Source organism: Leptodactylus fuscus, chromosome 4 (assembly GCF_031893055.1).
Source record: "Leptodactylus fuscus isolate aLepFus1 chromosome 4, aLepFus1.hap2, whole genome shotgun sequence".
Lineage (NCBI taxonomy): Eukaryota > Metazoa > Chordata > Amphibia > Anura > Leptodactylidae > Leptodactylus > Leptodactylus fuscus.
The window spans coordinates 65,685,182-65,707,243 of NC_134268.1; the positions used below are offsets into that span (position 1 = coordinate 65,685,182).

At 39.5% G+C, this 22,062-nt stretch overlaps 1 protein-coding gene across 1 annotated transcript in view; it reads left to right on the forward strand.

Moving 5' to 3' along the window:
* The window catches only part of CDH2 (cadherin 2), a 266,906-nt gene that overhangs the window by 38,626 nt on the left and 206,218 nt on the right, over window positions 1–22,062 (forward strand). Inside the window, exon 2 of the mRNA XM_075270599.1 lies at window positions 5,240–5,351. Coding sequence (XP_075126700.1) covers window positions 5,240–5,351 — 112 coding nt within the window. The remainder of the gene's footprint in view (window positions 1–5,239; window positions 5,352–22,062) is intronic.

Genomic DNA, 22,062 nt, shown 5'->3' on the forward strand with positions numbered 1-22,062 from the left:
TCAAAATCATGAACAAACTTCAGAGGTCTTAGGGTGTGTTCATATGGAGGTATTTGTCACAGATTTGAGGGTGGATTTCAATGGGAGGCATTGATTGCAGCAGGTAAAAAGAAGCATCCTGCTCAATCTTGCCACGGGGTACGCGGCTCAAGACTCCCTCCTGATTAGGCCCATTTATCCGGGTCTAATCAGGAGCGTGATGCCAAGACGAAATGCTGATGCCCTGCATCAGCATCCCGTTGACAGCTAGACCGTGGCGAAAATCCTGGTGGCGGAAAATGAAGAGGGATTCCTCTTCATTTTCTGCCATGTGAACATACCGTTACACATCTTTTAGGAGGCTAACCTCCGGCTTTATGAATGTTGTTATACTGTACATTAGGAATTTTTAGTTGAACGGCTGCTTTGACCTGCTGTAGAGAGACCTATAAATCTGATCGGCCTGTTAGAAGCAGAGCTGTGGTCTGGATAGGCCAAACCACCAATTCCAACTCTTATTTTTCCATAGACCGACTCCAAGTCCTGTTCTGACTCCAAAACTCCTTCACAAATGGTTGGCAGTCATGGTCAGTCAGAAGCAATAAAGATCATCTAATTCACTAAAAAGCTAGTGACTGAATTTCTATGAAAGTGAATATTAACAAATTATGCATCTAATTAATTATACAATAATTAAAAATCATATAATATAAATACAAATTATGAATCATTTTATTTGAAGCCCTAGTCCAAATTGGTAAGTTGTTACTGACTCTAACTCAACCCAAAATAGGTCCCCACTCAAAATTAGAAGTATAGCAAAGACTGTAATGTGGAAAAGAGAGAAAAGTCTGCATAATAATACAGATTTATATTCTGCACAGGGAGTGTGGTCAGAGTGAATTATCTCTTCTTGTATGCCATGTAAAATGTAGGAATATTTATTCCAAGAAAAACATCACTATAGCACATTGCTTACCAGCTTAATGGGGTTGTTCCATCTGCAGAGGACCTGCAGGCAGTCAGTTCACAGCGGCTGGAGCCTGAACAATTGGTTGTTTTTGCCAGGGGAAGCTATGGGTGACCACACATTTGCAACATGAAACCCATTTAACTGTATTGGCGTTCATGCGATACATGGCTCTCAGTTTTGACTAATAGGGTACAACAATGGCATTCATATACCCTAACAGAGTGTATTGACAGAGATTGCTCCTATGATACTGTCAAATCACTGAGATTTTGGCCAGTGGCACCTCCACAGTCAGCTAAATGAAGGGGTCATCCCCTGCGTTGTTTACTATTGACTTTATGCACATTATGTGGTGGTTGTCAATGGAATGGGGCTGAGATGCAGAGATCTGCAGCTTCACGCACAACTGCAAACTATGCTGAGCTGTGGCTGGTAAACCTTCAAGTGTCCCCTTTAATCAGCTGATCCGAGGGGTCCCAGGAGTCAGACTTTGACTGCGGCTGAGATGCAGAAAACTACAGTGCCAGGCACAACTGCTACAAAATGTACAGAGCTATGCCTGAGCCCCAATGAAGGGTCCCTGTCAGTCACCTGATCACTTGAGGGTCCTATGAATCATGCATTAAAGGGATTCTACCATTAAACTACCTTTTTTTCTAATGAACACGTCGGAATAGCCTTAAGAAAGGCTATTCGTCTCCTACCTTTAGACGTGGTCTCCGCCGCGCCGTTCCGTTGAAATACCGGTTTTAACCGGTATGCAAATGAGCTCTCCGCAGCAATGAGGGCGGGCCCCAGCGCTGAAAGGCCGATGAGCGCATCTCCATTGCTGCCCGAGAGCTCTTTCCTGCACCGCCTCCTTCTTCTGCAACAACTCCGCCTCTTCTGGCATCTCTTGCTCTTGTAGTTCTATAGAGGAGCATAGAGAGGTCACCCCAAAATGGCCGCCGGCCATTTTTGGTTAGCCGCTCTTGCAGTTCAATACAGGAGCCGGCCGGCGGCCATTTTGGGGTAGCCGCTCTTGCAGTTCAATACAGGAGCTGGCCGGCAGCCTATGCAAGGATGTGATTAGTTAAAAATGATGTTTCCCCGATGATAGAGCCCCTTTAACACTACAAAGAGTTATACCTTTGCAATGGCTCAATGGATTTGGATAAACAATACAACAAAAACATTCAGCATAACAGCACCTATTAGGTGATGTATGTCATTGCACTTTTTAGATCGGGTGACAAGTCCTCTTAAAGTTTGAGCACTGAATTATACAGTATGCCAAGGACAGAAAGTCAAGCTGTGTTATTTTTAACATATGTGTTGATTTTCTCCAATCTGATGTAGGTGGCCTGCACAAGTTCACATACAGTACGTCCTCTGTTAAAGACTCCTACCTCGAGTATGGACTTAATACTGATTATTGACGCCTACAGAAATGTGAGCAATTTCCCAATCCGTACAGGTCACCTGCAGAATCAGGAAATATTCTTTAGTGTGTGCTTTCACTCTGCATTTCTCTTTTTATTCTAAAAAGTATTATTTGTTTGTGTTTTTGTATATTAACCATTGATTTTTAGTTCTTTCCTCACTTGTTCTGTGCCATATGCTACAATCTGTTATTAAAGCCTTCATATGCAATAAAATAGTTCTTTAATGTAAAACCCAGAGCTTTGGAATATAAATATTGGCGTGAAGTGATAAGGGACTTGGACAGCTCCCTACATTTTTTTACCTAAAGGTTGGTCACGGTCCTCTCTGCCAGTTCTAGATTAATGGTGCCCTTCCAGTTAAATGTTAAAATCTGTCAGCTGTTCATATGGTGCAGAGTGACAGAAGTCTAGTCTGATGAAAGACTAAAATATACAGTTCAGTATTTTTGTCCTGTGGCTGAATAGGCTTAAAAGACACAAACGTTTGCCTTAAAGAATAACTGTGTAATATATCTTATCAGAGGAAAATACTTCTATCTCTTGTTTTATTATCTCCTTTCCTGCCTGGTAAAATGCTCAATTCACTGCCAGCTTTGTCTCCAGTGTAAAGATGGGCAGAGCACAAATCAGGTTACATAGAAGTCTACTGAAAGGGGAGGTGGGGAAGAGGGAGGAGCCATGTGCATGAGAAACAAGCACAGACACAAACTCCTACAGGAAACATCAACATCGGTAGCACTTTATATTACTTTTATAGCAGTTCTTCAACAAGTCTTAAAAGTAGCAACCAGTATAGATGTAAATATAGTGACAAGTGACCCATTAAAATTGGTAATGTTGCTATATAGGGGACAGGAAGAACAGTTTAAACATACCTATCTTAAAGATCATGTAGGACTAGTGTAGTCATTGAGAGCAGAGGGGAGAAGGTGGGATTGCTTACACGTAGGATTCACACCTTTTTCATACGTTGCATAAATCAATAATTCAAGGCAGTATATGAAACTTTATAATGCATCTTATTAGAGAAAAATGCCTTCTTCTACACTTTGAGGTCTCTTTTCCTCACCCCCTCCATCCCACAGATGTCAGGATTGTCAGATTACATCTCACAATAGAAATTCATGGAGAGGGGAGGGGGGAGGAAAAGCCAGAGGTTAACCAATGACAGAAGAGAGGCACAAATAGAGCAGACAGCTAAACAGGAAGTTTTCAATCTCACCTCAAGTGTTTATTCACATTAATACAGATCAGTACTTCTCTATATGTTTGCACAGTATATGAACCTGACGAAGCGAGAGTGAGTAATAGAGCAGCTTCTCCTCTACTTTCTGTAGACAGTTTATGGCAGATATCATCACAGCTAGTCTTAATCCACAAGCTCATGGAGAACTGGAAATTAAAGTCAAACTTTCACAAAATGAAGATATTTACCAAAAAATGTTGTTTACAAGGTTAGGTACTTTTAAAGTGAAAAAATAAAAAGAAGTGCGCGAATCCTAATTTGTAAGGATAGTGAATAGTCAGTATTAGTTAGTAGAAGAACCATGATGGGATACAAAAAGCTGATAACGTATACAGGAAATGCATAGGAAGTTATTCTTTACGGTCATTAGGCAGGTCGGAGTCCTTTGTTTGTCATGCTCCAAATTTAGTGACAGTGTGCAGTGATTATAGTCACTGTCAAAACAGGCTTATCCCTATGAGCTTCCTGTCTGGTATACAGTGAATGGGAAGTCTCAGGCTTATCACCTGCATTCCTCCACTGAGAAAAAGCAGGCAGAAGCGTTTGGTCTCCTCCAGACTTTAAGAGACAAAGCGAAGCTGTCAGTTCTCAGTCTCATCTCCCTGACAAATTGCACGGAATTCTTTAAATATTCAGCATTTTGTTCTTCAATAAGCAAGGACATACTGATTTATTTTTTTATATACATCAAATCTTCTGCAGTAAATTGCCGCTCGCTTGCTGTATGGGTGTCATCTACTGAATTACATTTTTATTGACAAAGCCTGCAGCTAGGTTTCTATAGATTTTAAGCTCTTTTCGTGCCACACATAACCTTTTTGTGCTTTATTGTTTATCCAATGACAAAATAACCATTAAAAGCTTTTGCTTTCTTGGCTGTTTTCAAAACCCCTATTCCAAGGCCAATCTTCTTTCATGTGTTTTTTCATGTATTTCTGCTTTTGAAAGGTATGAGTGACAATGGCAAAGATTTCTGATTATTAACAACACAAAAGCACCCAAATTACTCTTTTTCACTTTGTTGGAAAAACATTGTTGGAAATGCCCTTAAAAAAAAAAGTTACATGCCATTTCACCTTGAAATTAAATTGAAACTAGCTAAAGTGGTCTGAAGTTATGTGTCGTCTACGGCTTCCGTAACGCGTTGCAGACAATTATCGGGTTTCCTTCTGTCTCTAGTTCATTACCTTTTTTTGAGAACATTTTAAGATGCTTGTCCGGATTCTCCGGCTTAGGCTTGACATTTAGAGCATCCTTGTCTGAAAATAAGTTTGCGATGTCGAAATGGTTTCTGCTAGCTAGATCTCCTCTGGAAGAATGTTTTTTGCTCTCCCCTATGATTCCACTTAAGGCTCAACGACTGCTAAGTTCAATTGTTAAAAGAAGCAAGATTGTTTAGAGTTTAGATCTTACCAGACAAGTGGGATTTGTTTCTTTCCATTCCAGTTATCAAAAAGTTTAACCCTTTGCCCCTAGGTTTCTAATTGTAAACCTTTTAGAACCTAAACGAGCGGTTTATACCGAGCCGGAGCGAAAAAAGGTTTTTTTTATGTCGAGTGAAACGTCTGTTGATAATGGTGCGTGTGTGTATAACAGACATATTCTGTTACATTTCAGGGACCAGCAGAAGCACTCGGGGGACCCAGATTATGCAAGACAGGATTTCTTGAGGATGTTTATCACGCTAGTATGTACCGGAGTGTACGTGAAGGGCAGCCTCTCCTAAACGGTAAGGTCATGTGGAAGAATGCATTTACTATATGTTTACTCATATTACAGATTTTTTTCTGATGAAATGTTTTAGCCAATTACATCTCATGTTTATACAGTAGTTATATTTTATGGAGGAATCAAAGTGTAGGTTTATACTGGCTATAGGAAAGAGAGTTGTGTTGCTTTAAACCAATATTTTGCAGCTAAATTTTGGCATTTTTAAAACCAATAAAACAAAAGTTTCTTTTTCTATGTTCTTTCCCAAACTGTCTAATGAGGAGCAAAAAAATATCAGTCAAAATTCCGGCACGAATAGTTTAGTAATACCGTATATTGTTTCTAATGTGAAGTCTATTCACATACCTATACGCGTTCTGTAAATCGTACCCTGGAGCATCTGTTAAATAGGCTTCATGGAAAAGAAATCATATTGAAAAGACTGCGGCACATACTAATGTAAATGCTAATTCAAGCAGTGTTTTATTAACATTCGCAGATGATAACTGATGGAAGTCTCTGCAGGTTACAATGTATCATTCCATCCACCATATTAACTAAATAGCTGGTTGGATGGTGGCAGGATGAAGACACACATCCTGGTGTTTTATGGAGGGAGTGAGCTTGCCTTGTGAAGATCAACTCAATGACTGTGCAGTGCGCGGCCGGATCTCGTGGCAGGAGGGAGAGGGAAAAATATTACTTCTGCATATAGAGCTGCGTTTGGCTGAGTAGTAGAGTAAAACTGCGACATGTAATGTGATGGAATAAAGGCTTAACAGTCTAATAGTGTATCAGGCTTTGGGTGGGATGTGGTTATTGTCCGAAGATGTGCCAGATTTATCACAGGAGCTTCTGCTAGGCACCGAAATCTACTCTTTTACTTCAGCTACCACAAATGTCCTGTTTGAGCAATGAAATTGTAAAAAAAAACACATTTAATAGTTTAAAACAAAAAGGAATATTGGAATAACCAAGCACAGCACAGCCATTGTTCCATTTCGTCAAGAGCACACCCCATTGACTCTACCACCTGACTTTTTGAGAATTCACACGTGCAGTTATTTGTGCTGCAGTAAAGTACAGGCCTATTTTGTACCTTTTTTAAAAAAAATTTTTATGGTCAAATTCAAAGTTATTGCATAACTTCTATCAACGTTGCAGCTCAATAACATCTTACCTTTATTCTACATGTTGGTGCAATTCCGTTTTACAACTTTTGCATATAATTAATAACAAAACTGCTAATAATAATAATGAAAAACTTAATTAAACAAATAGAAGAGTGAGTGTTGACTACCATTATTGCAGTCTGGAGCTGTCATCTGTCAAGGAATGATAGCAACAAACATTATCAGTAGTAGAGTAACACAGCCCGCTCCATCTGTGTCCGTTACCTCTGACTATAATGTAAAAAACATGACGTACCTTTATGTATGTTTGGGACATTTTTACCATTCCTCATATTATCAGACTCATGCATTACTTCCTGGTTTACACTGTCTGGTTGTGGGAGTGTCAATGCCATACAAATAACTATGTTTGTGTGTGGAGATATATATATATATATATATATATATATATATATATATATATATATATATACACATATATACATGCGTATTTATATATATATGTTTGTGTATATATGCACATGAGTACCTTTGTTTATATTTTTACACATACACACGTAAATGATGTGTATATATAGTATTAGAATATGCATGTGTATCTGTACATATATTCATTGAGAATGTCTGTAAAGCACAATCATGTAATCTGGTCCCATGATGCAAAATTTTCCAGTAAGGCTGTGTTCGCATGGTACAGTTTTGCCCAAAAAACGCATGTGTTTTTTCAAGACTTGTTTTAAAAGAAAATTCGTTTGGGTCTTTTAAACCCACACATGCTTTTTAAACAGCAGCATATTGCACATGTTGCTTGTGTTCTTCACTCTCCCTATGCATCTACCATGTTTCCAGCCCGTCAGTGTCTATAAAACCCCCATTTGTTAAAAAAAAAAGCCTCTTTACATAATAGTAGTGTGAATGCATCCTAATGGCCATAAGTTACATGAAGGTGTGGTGAGGGGTTAATATGCAGTCATAATAAATCTCTCCCATTGTTTGGGGAATTTCCTGCAACAAAGAGAAGTAAATTGATCTTTGATTGCTTTGCATACCATTTTCTTGTTATTACCATGAACTATATTATTATGCACATCTAGAATGTCAGCATAGCTTAGTTTGCTATGAATATTATCTTTTCATTTTGCTTTGAAAACATTTGGTGGAATGTGAGTGAAGTGAACATCTTCCTATCCATAATAGATACAAGATGAATCTTTTATGCTATAGCTGAGAACAGTAAAACAGGCTTAGTGAGTGGCGAGGAGAAAGTGTAGTACAGTACTCGGCTGAGACTGGTGGAGGAGACTGTTTTTCGGCTCAGCCATGATGAGGTCCAGTTATTTTTTATAGAAATATTATTTCCGATGATTGTGTTGAGTGTTGGACTGTTGCTGTATTTCCCAAGATAAATCACTGCTAGCATTTGCTGTGACATATCCCCTAAAGCTGCCCGAACTCAAGATAAAAGTTGGCCATAATGGACAATTTTGACCAAATGTGCGAAAATTAAAAAAAAATCTTTTGCAATGGTGACAAAGTGATCTGTCAAGTTGGAAAATATGGCTGAACATTTGCTACTTTGTCCAAACCCCAGGGATTTATCTTTAAAAAAAAAAAAAAAAAATCTGACTCCTTATTGACCCAGGTCAGTTTTTTATGTTATCTGAGAGATTGTTTTCCGTGGGTCTTGCCAGGGAAAAAATATCATGGACGAAACAGTGTAAACGCCGAGGATTAGCCTTCCTGAATTCAATCAGGATCTGGATCACACCCTCTGCAGGGCATGTTCACAAAGAGTTTTTCGTAGGGGATTTTGAGTTGAATTCTGCAATACCTGCTTTAAAAATGTTAGGGGTTTTAGGAAACATAATCGTATGTCCTAGACTAAAAACAAAGGCTTCCAAAGCTACTTCAGGCTAAGGCCCCACGTTGCGGAAATGCAGCTTTTTTTATTGCAGATTTTGTTGCGTTTTTTTGAGCCAAACCAGAAGTGACCACAAAGGGATAGGGAAATATATAGTAAGTTCTTATACTTCTACCTTCTGCTTTATCCACTCCTGTCTTTGGCTCAAAAAACGCAACAAAATCTGCAACTAAAAAAGCTACGTTTCCACAACGTGGGGCCTCAGCCTCAAAAACCTCCTCATAAACTGCTTCTAAATAAGCTTCAAAATCCAGAAGCAGTTCCAGAAGAGGCCTCAGAGTATAAGATCAGTTTCGGTTTGGACGTGTTTGGTCTGAATGAACCAGCTGACCAATTTGTCTTGTGAGGTTCGCCCAACACATACGTGTACATTAAAGAAGTGTGGTTTTTAATCGGAATTGAGGTAAAATTCCCGATCAGTTGCGGTTTCGATCATGATCGCCCAGCCCTTGTGTGAACTTTCCCCAATGGGATAGCCATGGATTTCTGCCATTGGAAATTCATGTTGGATTTCAATCGGACTGTTATTAGATAGGCTTCTTACTGCTGAGCGGGATTGTCCGTCCGACGTCCCTTCTTTTACATTTTTGAGACGGTGCAGGTTCACTCCCCAGTTTGATTATGCAAACACATATTACGGATATTTTGTCTGTAAGATGGCTGCTGCTTAGTTAATTTAGATGTGGTTGAGCTGATAAAAAGGTTCAGTTTCCAGCGCTTTGAAGTAGATTATAAGGACCAATCTCTCTTCCTTTAGTTTCCTATCTTGCATATAAATCTTGCTAGATGGATTGAGAAGGTGCCAGAGGAATGGATTCTTGAAACAAAAAGCTATAGACTTGATTTACCTTGACTGTGTATAGCTATAGCTCACAGTAATGATATTTTCACATAGCATTTTGCATTTTTCAACTGTAATTGAAACTTAAATGCAGGAAGAAATGATGAAGGGAGATGTTTTGTGAATTAAGGTACTCAGTTCCTCTCCCGTTTTAATCGCTTAATGTATACATTTATAAAGGGTGATCTGTTTGGGGAAAGAAGCGAATTTCAAATTAGACCGGATCTGTCAGGTTTTTAGGGAATTAAGGATAGATAATTCTATCCTAATGCAACAGTCTATCCTCATTTAGTTTTTACTTCGTCCATATTAGTAGATAGAACACCGGTCTTTTTTGTCAATTACCAATTCTTTTTAATTAGGCAATAGCGTGCAAGTGCACTTCTTTGTAATAAGCTCTATTAATGGTCCAGAAAAGCATTTTGTTTCATGACCACAAGTGACAGCGTTCGATGATAAGACTTGTATTAGTGAAACGTAACTTTCATTTAAAGGACAACAATCTTATCTACAATATTGTGTGGCAAAAGAGAGGTGATGCAACTTATTTTTCCTGTGTTTTCCCTTTAACTGGTTTTCCCCATCCGAAAGCCAACAAAGGCGACTATTTTAAGGAACTTTTTTTTTTTGTTTGGCTCAATTGTTCAAAATCGGATAGTCTAAGAAAATCCTGAGAATCAGGCATGACTTACTAGTATCTGTCTATGGAGTTGCCGTCTTGGGACAAGTTTCTTCATTACTTGCCTTGTTGGAGTGAGCACTACTTCATGACACTTCCCAGGAGTTCCTCCATTCGGTCATTACAGGGTCACTGAGAGATAGTGGCCCCCTGCCTAGAAGTGGGAGACCAGGAGCTTACAAGATGCCATTGTGGGTCAAGTAACCCTAAGGAAACGGAATAAATACAGAAATTTGGACAGAAAGGGAGATGAAAACGTTATATATTAGCATGGTAAGTATTTCATGGAAGAATATCATTTTTCAAAGAGTTCTACTTTACATGTATTGACTTAGATCGTCTTGATTCATGAACGGAATAATGGAAATATAATGAAGACAGCGGAATATAGAAGATAAGGATAAAAATGGTTTCCTGTTGCTTGACAATACCTGTCGGGTGCTTTGAAATAGCAACCATTGTTGTCCGTAACAAGGTTAACCTCATAAAGTATAACTGTAGCAAAATCGTGAACAAATAAAGGGCCAGCCACAGGTAAATAGGGCTTGAATGTATAGCAAAATAGAATAGTAAAGGGATTGTCTAATGAAGGCATTTTTTTTTTTTTAATGGAAACAAAACATACAGGGTGATCAGTTGTTATTGCTAGGAGTGCACCTACTGTGGCCATTGTAGGGAATGTGTATTATTACATACTACCTTTAAACAATTGCTTCTTGTATAATACTGGAATGAGCCAAGTCTGCCGGAGCTGCTGTTATAGAGCATCTTTCAATTAGGGGGATAAGATTGAGACTGATTTCTATAATGGCAGACCTTTCAGACAATCCAGATAGATAGATAGATAGATAGATAAATAGATATATAGATAGATAGATAGATAGATAGATAGATAGATAGATTAGTTAGGGTTGCCTGAATCAAACAGTGTTTTCCTCTTGTGAACCTGTGTTACGGAAATATCACTCTTTTTGTCAATAGGCAAATAAGGTTTTTGGTGCAATGGATGAATTACCGACTACCTCTGTGGAGCAATGGCAACACCCTCATTGCTCCAGAATGCTCATTTGCATATTGATAAAAACGACAATGTCTTGGCAACTGAGGCTAGATTCACATCTGTGTTCAGGGATTCTGTTCCCCTCTTTGCATGAAAACTGCAGAGAGAGAAATGCAAGCAGCTCTTTTCTCTCTGCATTTTTCATGAGAAAATCACATGGACCCCATTAAAGTCTATGGGGTCCACAGTTTTCCCAAGGTAAACGCTTTTTTATGCATAGGTTCTTGTTTGGGGGGGTCCCAAGCGGTCTTCCCGGACGGAAACCCATGCATAGATGTGAATCAAGCCTGAGGCTCCAATTCACAAGGAGAAAACACTGTTTGATTCAGTCGACCTTAACCTATTTGCTTGGTGCAAATATGCTGAGTCCTGGTGGCAGACTCCCTTTAAGATCTTAGCTGTCAAGTGAATAGCACTCCTCACCGATTGGCTGCTATTACTGTGTGTCAATTACTGAATAAGACCGCCCACATGACTATTAAGCCTAGAATGAGCAGAAATTTAAATGAATAAAGTACCAGTGATACCGTACCTCTTCCCTATAGCATACATATCAATCTGCTGAGCTTCTCCTGTCCCATAACACATTGCCTGCCGTTTGCACTGCTTTTTCATGTGACAGGTTCTCTTTAAAGGAATACAATTGTAATAGAAACCTAGAGAGTGGCCAGTCTCTATGGGTTCATGTCAGAGTTTACAGTATGTTAATAAAATGATACTTTGTAGGTTGTCAGTCAGCTAGTTAATGATAAAGTAGTCCTGGTACAGTAATGGAAAACCGGGTCTAGCAACACAAATATTCAGCTAATTTGTTGGAGCTGCAAGTCGACTTTAATCCCAGCCTGCCTGCCTGAATTGTCAGTAATCTTCATTGGTGCTTGGAAGCCGCGCCGAGCGCCAGATAACCGGCTAATTAATTCATTTTTAAAATAGAATTGCCATCAGCAAGTGAATTTAAATAAAGCGAGAACAGTCTAAGTTTTGTGCCGGCAAAACACACCTTATATAAGCGAGCGGGCATTATATATCTGCACGGAGGAACATTTCTTCCATTAACAGGAAAAAATGACTATTCTAACACTACTTTTTATCAAACTTGCAGGATATTGAAAAAACTCATCAGTTTCCACCTTTAGGGATATTTGATAGTTCAGCTCTGTATGAAAATTATAGCTCGCTATTTATGCCGTGTATATCAAAGAAGCCTACCTGGTGAGTTCTTTTTAAAAGATAATAATCTACAAGTCTTTTATCTTAAATTTGCAGTAGATTTATAGCTCTGGGATTCTGCCATATCCATATGCTGCTAATGGGTTAGAGCTGATCCATGAGCAAAAATTTAGCCAGGTATTAGGCAGTTTTCATATTACCAGTTTTTTTTTTCTTGCTCATGATACAGCTAAATCTGCTTCGGCCTTTGTTTAGCAACAGGTATGAAATGGGCTGGAAAATGGCGGATTTTTTTGGTTTGTTGGTATGAGTGTCATTGGTATGTATGAATGTCATTGTCACACAATAGTCTCCTGAAGGACCAGTGCTGATAATATTCAGAATTTCATCCAGACCTTATTCACCCTTCCTTTCTGTATTGTCAAATGTTTGTGAAAAAGTGACATATCAGTCTGTGTTTGGCCTTAGGCTGAGTTCACACGGGGAGCGTAGTGGTGGATTTTGGCACCGTGTCACTCTCGGGCCAAAAACCGCCTGCCACGTCTGTCGCGGCTTTCCCCTCTGGAGTAGGCTCAAATGAATTTGCCGACTCCGGAGGTTGCTTCCGTGAGGCGGACGCCGTGTCTCAACGAGCCGCGGAATCCACCTGAAGAAAGGGCAGCCCGCTTCTTTTTTCCATGAGCGGCAACATGCCGCTCACAGAAAAAAAGTAGCCTGGCAGTTTCCATAGACCACCATTATGAGGAGGCAGATTATGACGTGGATTACGCGCCATAATCCGCACCCTCTGTGCCCGTGTGAACTAGCCCTTACTCACATGACATATGGCCATCACACTGCTGTGATCCTTAAAAGTCTATGGGTGGAGATTGGTGCTGATTTGGAGGCAGAATTCGCCTCAGAAAAAGTGCCAAATTCCTAGGTTTGAGCACACCTTTAGAGTAGAGGCGTAACTTAAAGTTCACGGGCCCCAGTGCGAAATCTGTAATGGGGCCCCTACCTGCCTTATACCATTTACTATAATTCCATTTATTGTAGGAAACAGGGACCTTTAAGGCTACCTTATGGTCCAGGGCCTGGTAATGATGGCTACCTCAGCACCCCCTATAGCTATGCTCCAGTTTAAGGGAGTATACGGCTATGGGTGAGCTGGCCATCCATGCCTTATCATTTGAAGGGTCGTTGCAGGAGAAGTGTCTTGCCACTTATGTCTCCCCACAACAATAACAACTGATCACCAGCGGTGTCCGTTTCCATTTTAGAAGGGTTGCCTTAATAAGACAATCCCTTTAAGATCTTATGAGATTGAATGAGTTATTGTACACTCATGAGCCTACAGTCATGGAGCCCTGTGGCTGGAACTAGTAATAACACTGTAACTAGTAAATCTGAAGGAGATCTAAAGAAGTTCCAGAGATAATTATTATGTATAGTATATGCAGATGAGCAATCCATCACTGAACGCTTCTTCCAACATATATTTAATTAAACCATCATTACAGAAGATTATCTTTGCCAGCAAAATATTTTCTGCTTATTCATCATCTGAATACCAATGACACAAGACAATGGCAGTTTCTTTCTTGGCACTCGCTTCTCTGCCGTGAATAAAAAAATGAAGGGCAAAGCTTTCCCTTGAACTTCCTGTTGTAAAAGATGTATGATTTGTGTGTGAGGAAACTCTTGAGAGAACGTAGTGTGCTGTGCGCGGCGGCCGGACTATTCGCTTAGTAGCCTTTCCTTTACAAAGCCTTCCTCAGTCCTTATGCTAAATCTGAAATGAATGAGTCTTATGTGAAACGCGCAGATCAGAAGTCAGTGACCTGCTAAAATATAGCTCAATAAACATGTTTCTGTTTTCTACAGTAGCGTCATGGCATCTGTTTGTTACAGAGCCATTGTAGGCTATGTCCGATCTGTTCTAATGGATTCAGACAAATAGTGATGGATCCCGTTGATAGTGCAAACCACGTTAGGTATTTTTATGGCAGGAATAGCTGCAAACTACACTATTGATAGAAACCACGGTTTGATGAAATTCACAAGCAAGAATTTTGCAAGATCCTTATGTTGAGTTTACTCTTTTTTATACAGGTCTTCTCTGTTCCTCCATTTTACAGTAAAGGGTTTTTTTGCGAGCAGGGCCCTCAGTCCCATTGTGTGAAATGACTTTCTTTGTAATGTATCTGTCTGTATTTTTTACCCCTACAAATTGTACAGCGCTGCGGAATATGTTGGCGCTATAGAAATAAAATTTATTATTATTATTATATTTATAGGCTCTATCACTTTTTGATCAGTGGGGATCTGCATTAGTGTTGTGTCCCCTTTAAGTTTACGCAGCACAGCAGTGCCCTGGATACCCAACCTGGTACCACTGCTAATAGAAATGATGAAAGAATAGAGGAAACTCAGTTATGAGTCCATTGCATTGATCAGGACGGCTCTTTCCCTGTCTATATCTACAGTGACTAACATCCTGCTGTGTATAAATAGGGTTATGAGTAACCTGTGCTTGGCCTTTGTTCCCTATAGGTTCCATAAAAGCTTCATTTGCTGCCCATAGAGTATGTCTACCCTTCAAACCTCAATAGTAGCCCCATTGTTCGCTTCCAACAATCTTTATATCCCTTTATGTTGCGATCTGTTTAACCTACGGATGTTATCTCACTTAAATTATTAGATATGCCACTATATTAGCAAAATCAAACTACATTGTGCTTAATAGTGTATATTTTTAAAGAAATACAGCATTCCCAGTCTTGGCTTCCGGTTGTTTCCCGACCTTGTGTTGCATTGACCTGACTTTTTTCAGAAATACCATCATGCAGGGTTATTTTTTCTACATGTGCCTGTGAAATTTTGTAGTTGCTTGAGTTCACACAAAACTGCTTGACTTTTACCATTTCAGATAATAAAGACTCTTGTGAAATCTGTCGATTGCCCAGAATGATTATTAGTCATTTCCTCAATCTTTATCCCACAGCGTGGGTCAGCATTCTTAAAACTGATCCAATTTGCTAAACCTATTTAAAGTACAGAACTAGAAGTTCCAAAATTAGAAACTTCCTCCTTTCTGCATTGTGGCTGACTAATATTTACCCAATGCATATGCTTATGTATGACCATGTGTGCACTTATCTGTGCTGTGCTGTCACAGACATGAGTACAGAAAATACTTACTAATATAAACTCCATTACACATAAGTGGTGCCAAATACTTCACTAAAGACTTATAGAACATTCACATTAAGCAAAGTGTATATTCACATGGCGTAAAGTGAAGCAACAACAGAGTATTCACAGGGAATATTGTGACAAGACAACAATTACAGCCAATTATCATGCTTAATTACAGTAATTAAAAAATCATTATATTTTATAATAAATTGGGCTTATAGCTACAACAAAATATATAACAAATCCTACCTGACAGTTTAACAAAGTCATGTTGCTAAAGGCAAAAACACTTCACAGCGGTATATCTGAAGTCATTCCTTCAAGGCCTTGGCGTAGAGTTGAAGGACTGGTGGGATGAGCAGTCTAAAGGGGTTCTCCTGGATGAAAATGTTTTGCAAAAGGGAAGAATGGGTAAAAATAAAATTAGCGTTTCCTACCTCAATGGCTTCTCGCCACTTCTTCTTAAACGTCCTGGGTCCCTGCTGGTCATGGCTTTATTGTCCCGTTTCAAACACACCACCTAAGCCAGGTTAAGGAGTCTTTTCCTAGGTGTTGAGACGAGATTAGGAAGTAGAGGTCAATGGGGGACAAGCCCAAGTTTAGATTCCCACCATCTGTAAAATCCATTGCTACCATCGGTTGGAATAACAGATGCAGATGACATTTCGCTGTCTTCATTAAGTCTAGCTTTCTTCAATTATGTTTGCTTAATTTTCGGAAGGAAAAGTTGTGGATGCTTTTTTTTTTTTTTTGTAGATTCTGAGCCCCACATAGAGCTCACAATGTACATTTTTTCCCTATCAGTATGTCTTTCTGGAGTATGGGATAGAAATTCACGCAAACACGGGGAGAACATACAAACTCCTTGCAAATGTTTTTTTGCCCTTGGTGGGATTTGAACCGAGGACTCCAGCACTGCAAAGCTGCAGTGCTAACCACTGAGCCACTGTGTGGCCAAGCATCTGTGGTCCCCGGATGCTTGGCTTTTTCTTCCATTACAAACCTTCCATTATCGGGCCCTTACTGGTCTCCACTTCCTGCAACCTAGAATCATGGGGAATTTTTTTTTTTTTTTTTAATTATTATTATAATATTTATTATTATTATTATTATTATTATTATTATTATTGTACGTACAAAGTTTTATCTGTAAGATCCAGTATGTTTTTTGGGAATTAAATAATAAGAAATTTGCTTTCAAGTGACAGCCTTTAGTGTTAGCTTTCCATGCGATTGTCTTCTGCAAGAAAAATCATGGTCTTGTTCAACTTGTACTATAATAGTAGAAGCATTGTACCCTATATAAAGCTGGTATAAAATGTATAAGACGACATTGTGTAGAAAGTACAGTCACATCCCGTTTTATTTTTTGCCAGAAATGGATATTTGCAGAACGAAATGTAAAATCGTACATCATTGAAATGTTAATTTCAGCCAGGTCTTTCCCAGTCCTTAGAAGACTTGTGCGTATTTCTAGTGCTTTCATTTCTGCTACAATCTGTCAGTGGGATATTTGCATACAGCCTGTCAGGTGAATTTTGTTTGCATGTATAATCAATAGACACTGAAAACCTGGTGTCAAGAAATGCGAGGAAAAAGACGCAAATCAAATGAAGAGCTTGTGCTAAATATAGAGCTCGCTATCTTTTCATATTGTTTACCTAGTCATGACGATAAGAATCCATGTTCTGTGATTGTTTTCCGCTCCTTGTATAAAATAAGATTCACTTTTAGCTGTTTATGGATTTATATGGTGCAGAATGGAAAAGGGAATGCTTAAAATGGCTTCAGCATTATATGACTACTATATTTAGAATGTTTTTCGGTGCTTGGGGTAGGGTGATGGTGTTGCCCTATATTATTCTGTCCTGACAGCTCATGTCCTGCCTACAACTCAAGACATGTATAAAAGAAGCTGACTCTTACACAAGTTCTGAAACTACGAGGGCTGTACCTGACATAGATTTTTCTGGAAGTTAATAAAGACTTGGAAACAAGCCCAAACGTTTGCCCCATTGATTTCTATAACTGGATTACCAAAGCTCAGCTCTTTTACTGGAATTGGAGCTGAGTCGCAGTGACCAGGACCGAGCATTACACAGTGCACAGAGCTGACTGCTCCATACACTGTGTTAGTTATGGTGCCTTTAGCTTCCGATATAAGCTAGTTAGTGGTGTTAGGTGTTGCGTTTCTAACATTGGGTCTCTATTGATCTCATAATGATGAAGGTACAGTAGGTGGTCAGCTCTATAGTCATGCAAGGTTGCTAACATGTCTTCTCTTGGCACAATAATTGGAAGATGAAATGGTTGTAAGTTGTTAGTAGCTTTTTCCCTAATGGGGAATTGTTGAGAAGATTCATGGGTTACAGCAATGCCTCAGTTTTCTAGTGCAGAAGGTGCTGACGTCAAGTCATACATAAATAAGTGATAGATTCAAGATCTTTTTTCAGTTTTTGCCTTGAGATTATGTGGTGGGTTTACTAATGAAAATGTTCTGGAATTGTGGCTTGGTTTTCACCACAACATGTGGTGAACATGTCGTGCACCACATATGTTAATAGTGTTAGACACTTTTTGTGTCTTGGCCAACAAGATAATATGTCTTAGCAGAATCTGACAAGGCTTATTCAGTATTAGTAAATATACCCCCTTGATTTTTAATGATACTACTGCACCTGCATGTGTAATGTTCCCCTTAGGTCCACAAAGATTTGTTCATGGTGTCTTGAGAGGCTCTCAATTTGGGCTTATTGGGGTTGTGCTTGACTGAGACTCTGTCTTCCTAATTACATCATGGAAGACAGACTTGCACATTCTCAGTGAGCGCCCTCTATTGGTATTCATACTTGAGGCACTGGCATCCTAATTACATCATGGAAGTCAGATTTGCATATTCTTCCCATGTTCCTTTGCAGTGGAGCGCTCATGGCTTAATAAGACTCCACACACCTATATGGTGGTCTCTCCCTATGGAGTGACGATATCCCCTCAACCTTGTATGATATGTAGTATGATTGGTACACTCTCTCTCTTTGTCCTTCAGTTGGTCCGCTACCATGTTCTTTGACCTAGTTGCTCACTTCAGTGTGGATTGTTCTCTCCATTTCACCAGTATTAGCTCGAAACGTTGCATATTTGACAAATTTTTCTGTGTAATTGTTATATGGCTCCATACCTTGTTTGAACTGTGATACTGCTATAATAAATAAGGAACCCATTTGGAGTGCAGTCCATCCTTTCCTTCATACCTCTCTATAATATCTTATAAGATCCTGCAGATGATAGAGCGGTATAGAGCAGATTTAACTCGACTTTCTGTTTGAAAGACATCATAGCTGCTAATATCCACATACTAGCTCACAAAGAACAGAGAATTAGACATGGAGCTTGCAGGACTGCTGAAATATATGGCATATAAGACCAAAAATAATGTTCTTCTTTATGTACACACACTGTATTATTGATGTATGTAAGGTTTGGTGAAAGATTAGGCAGACTCATGAATTTAGTGGTCACAGACATCTTGCTTCACAGACATGGGCAGAGGTGATAAGGAGCCATTGTCTGTTTTGACAAGCTGATCTATAGGTGGTGCTCAGCCGTGGTCTCTGGTGGCTTGAGAAGGCAGATGCCACAGAATTCAGCGATCCTTGTAAAATTGATATTTTGTCATGTGGAGAACACAGAGAGGCTAAACCGTACAAGAAGCTGAATACTTCAGAAACGTAACAGCTACTCATGTGCTTTCCTAACATTGCCCTGCTATGCATTTAAAGTCAATGTATCACCAAGGTTATTTTTATTTAGTTATTAAAACCGGATAGTGAAATATCTCACTTTACCAAATCAGTTTTTATTTTCAGATTGTGGATTTGTACATGATGATGAAGGCTGCCATCGTCCCTGAGCTTCTCCTATTCTCTGTTACCAGCATTTAGTGATATGTTTTACAAAAGTCTCATATCCAGAGACAGCAGTAGTTTAGAGCCAACGCATTGAGGTCTATGGGAGAATGTTCTAGATATACTGGGATGGGGGAGTAGATAACTGTGACATCATCTATTGTCAGTAGTGGATGCAATAATGGGTCTCTATGGGGGTTCTCTATAGATGTGTTCCATTCTATTGTAATCCTGCCTGCCTTCTCTACAATGTAAATGAGGGAAACCCATACAGAGATTTAGTACTTATTTTTAAATATAGAAAGTAACATTAAACGTTAAAAAGAAATCATCCAAAGGTCTTCAAAAATATGTTTATCTCCTATCTCCTATCTATAACTTGCAGATCATGGGGGTCTGACCCCTCAGGAGAAGGTGGAATGAAGTGGTAATGGGCTGTCTTTGGTCTTCTATTGAAATTAATGGAGTGGTGTGTCCCACCGCCCACAAAAGTCCATCGTTCCTATGATCACTGGGGGTCTGAGCGTCCATACCCCCACTGATCTGGTTGCTTTCGTGGGATGGGTAACCCCTTTTAAAGACAAACTCCAGCCTAAAGCCATTTCTGTTGCTGGTGAGTCTCTGATATGTTACCTTTGGCACCATCACCATAGTTTATAGCAGTAGTCTGTAGTCTGTCCATGACGTATTTTCAGACGCTCATCCAGTACATCCAAATCATTCTGCATACATTAATATTCCTGTAAGATAAAGTCACGGTAATATTTCTAAAGGTAAGAAGATTTTTTGTCCAATAATGCGGCTGATACCAGATTGCTAGCTATAAAGCTAAAACCTAGAAGCAGCGCAAAATAAGATGGCCCGAAGCAACCTTTCCATTTTTTAGGATTGAACTCCTACTGTATTTTGTCATTACTGTAATTGTATCAGCTCATGATGAACATTAGCATGTAAGAATACAGACAGATGATGCCTTCCATTTACAAGTGGTGTATAAGGAAAGTCATAGCCTCTAAAGGAACACTTAGCTATCTGCGTATGTTTAGTTGCACTATAAGCCAAATCATAGCCTCCATTTAGGTAGTTATTAGACCCAGAATTGCTGTGGTGTGCGGATGAACAAAGCCCTCTTTGGTTTAGAATCCTGTTGAAGTTTGCATTTTATGGCGGCTGAAAGTGTTATTTCAGTGTTTTTATTTTGTTTCTCTGCAGCTGACTCTGCTATAAAAGCTATTTACAAGGTAAACAGGTCAGGAGGGGAACAAGTCTCACATTAGTTAACTGATAGGGAAGGGAAGGCTGCAGACAAATCAAGATCTTCCTCTTCTTGGCTCGTATATTCGCTTCTCTATTAGGCAAATCTGTCCAGTCCGTCAGCCAGATTTATCAATACTGTTGCTAGGGGCAGATTTTGGAACGATGTGAATATTGCCATTGAGCGGAGCTTTGTCGGTTACATATTTCTTATAATGCTACATCACTCATGGGGGATTTCTGACACAACAGACCTGGTATACACATGTGACCTGGTATACACATGTCTGATACTGTGAGAAGTCGGTCTGTAGAATTAGAGAAATCCGAGTCATTGTTGTCAATTTTAGACAGAATCTGTTATTGACTATTTTTATCAGACAAAACGTTGTTAAGGACAAACTCTTAAAAGTGCCTTACGTGATAGAAACAATTTACAGTATCTTAGCTATTCCAAAGTCTAGTGAAAGACATTTTGAAGGTACTTAGAATACGTAGGGCCAAAGTCAAGCCATGGCAAAAATCAAAATGGGGTTCCTATTTGTGTGCTTGTTCATATCACCATACAGTCCTAAGGCTGGTCTTACACGACAGTAGTGGTTTTTGCAGTCCGCAATTTGCTGATCAGCGACACTAATTTCACTGTTCCGCAGATGTGAAAGACAAAGGTCACGGCACGACACACCACAGATAAGATGTCTGGTGGTGTAAGAGGCTGCACTGAATACAATGTGTCCTCAAAAGTTCCTCAATTGAGAACCCACAATTGCGGACCATTTGCGGATTTAACTTACGTTCGTGTAAGGCCAGCCTAAGTCTGCAGCATGAAAAGGCTTGACACTAACCTCCCTTAGTCAACCTCAGTTGGGGGTCTCTGTTTTCTATTTATTATGGCCTTTGTGCTCATGTTCAATCCCCCCCATGACTTAAGAAGTTGTTAACTTTTACAAGTCTTTCGCCTTGTGTTTTACAAGACCTTCAATAAGGTATTATATGGTTTAGATTCCTCTTATATTCCAAAAAGTGAAACTTGGTGAAGGTTACGACTACCCAGACTACGGTGTGGGTTTGGATTCCTCTATGATGTAGAAACACTTGCTGGAGGAGTAAGTATCTGATGAACACCAGGGGTTCTGGTTACTGGATAGTCCTCCAATATCTGGGTGTAGGAAGAGTAACTGCTATATGACCTCTCTGCTGTCCAGGGGGTCACTATTGTCTTTTTAATTCCAAAAAGTTAAAGTGTAGAGAAAGTCTTGGTGTAGGATATGGCGACCCTGCCTGCTTTATACTTTCCTTAGGAGTTGTTCAGTGCTATAATAAAGGCTCCTTTGCTGCTATTATGAAGCAGACGCCCGCTGACTAGGAAATGAGTGTCTTCAGTCTTTCAAAACAATAGCAAGGAAAGGGAATAGATCACAAAAAAGAGGTGGGGAGCCGAAGCCATAGGGGGTGCGTGATGCCGGCATATACTTCCCATTAGCCGGTTTACATGGAAACCAGCACTGCAGTGTCACTGCACTGGATGTTCAGTACTTAGTTTTACCTCGTGCTATGACATATGTGATTATTTCTGTTTAAACAAAT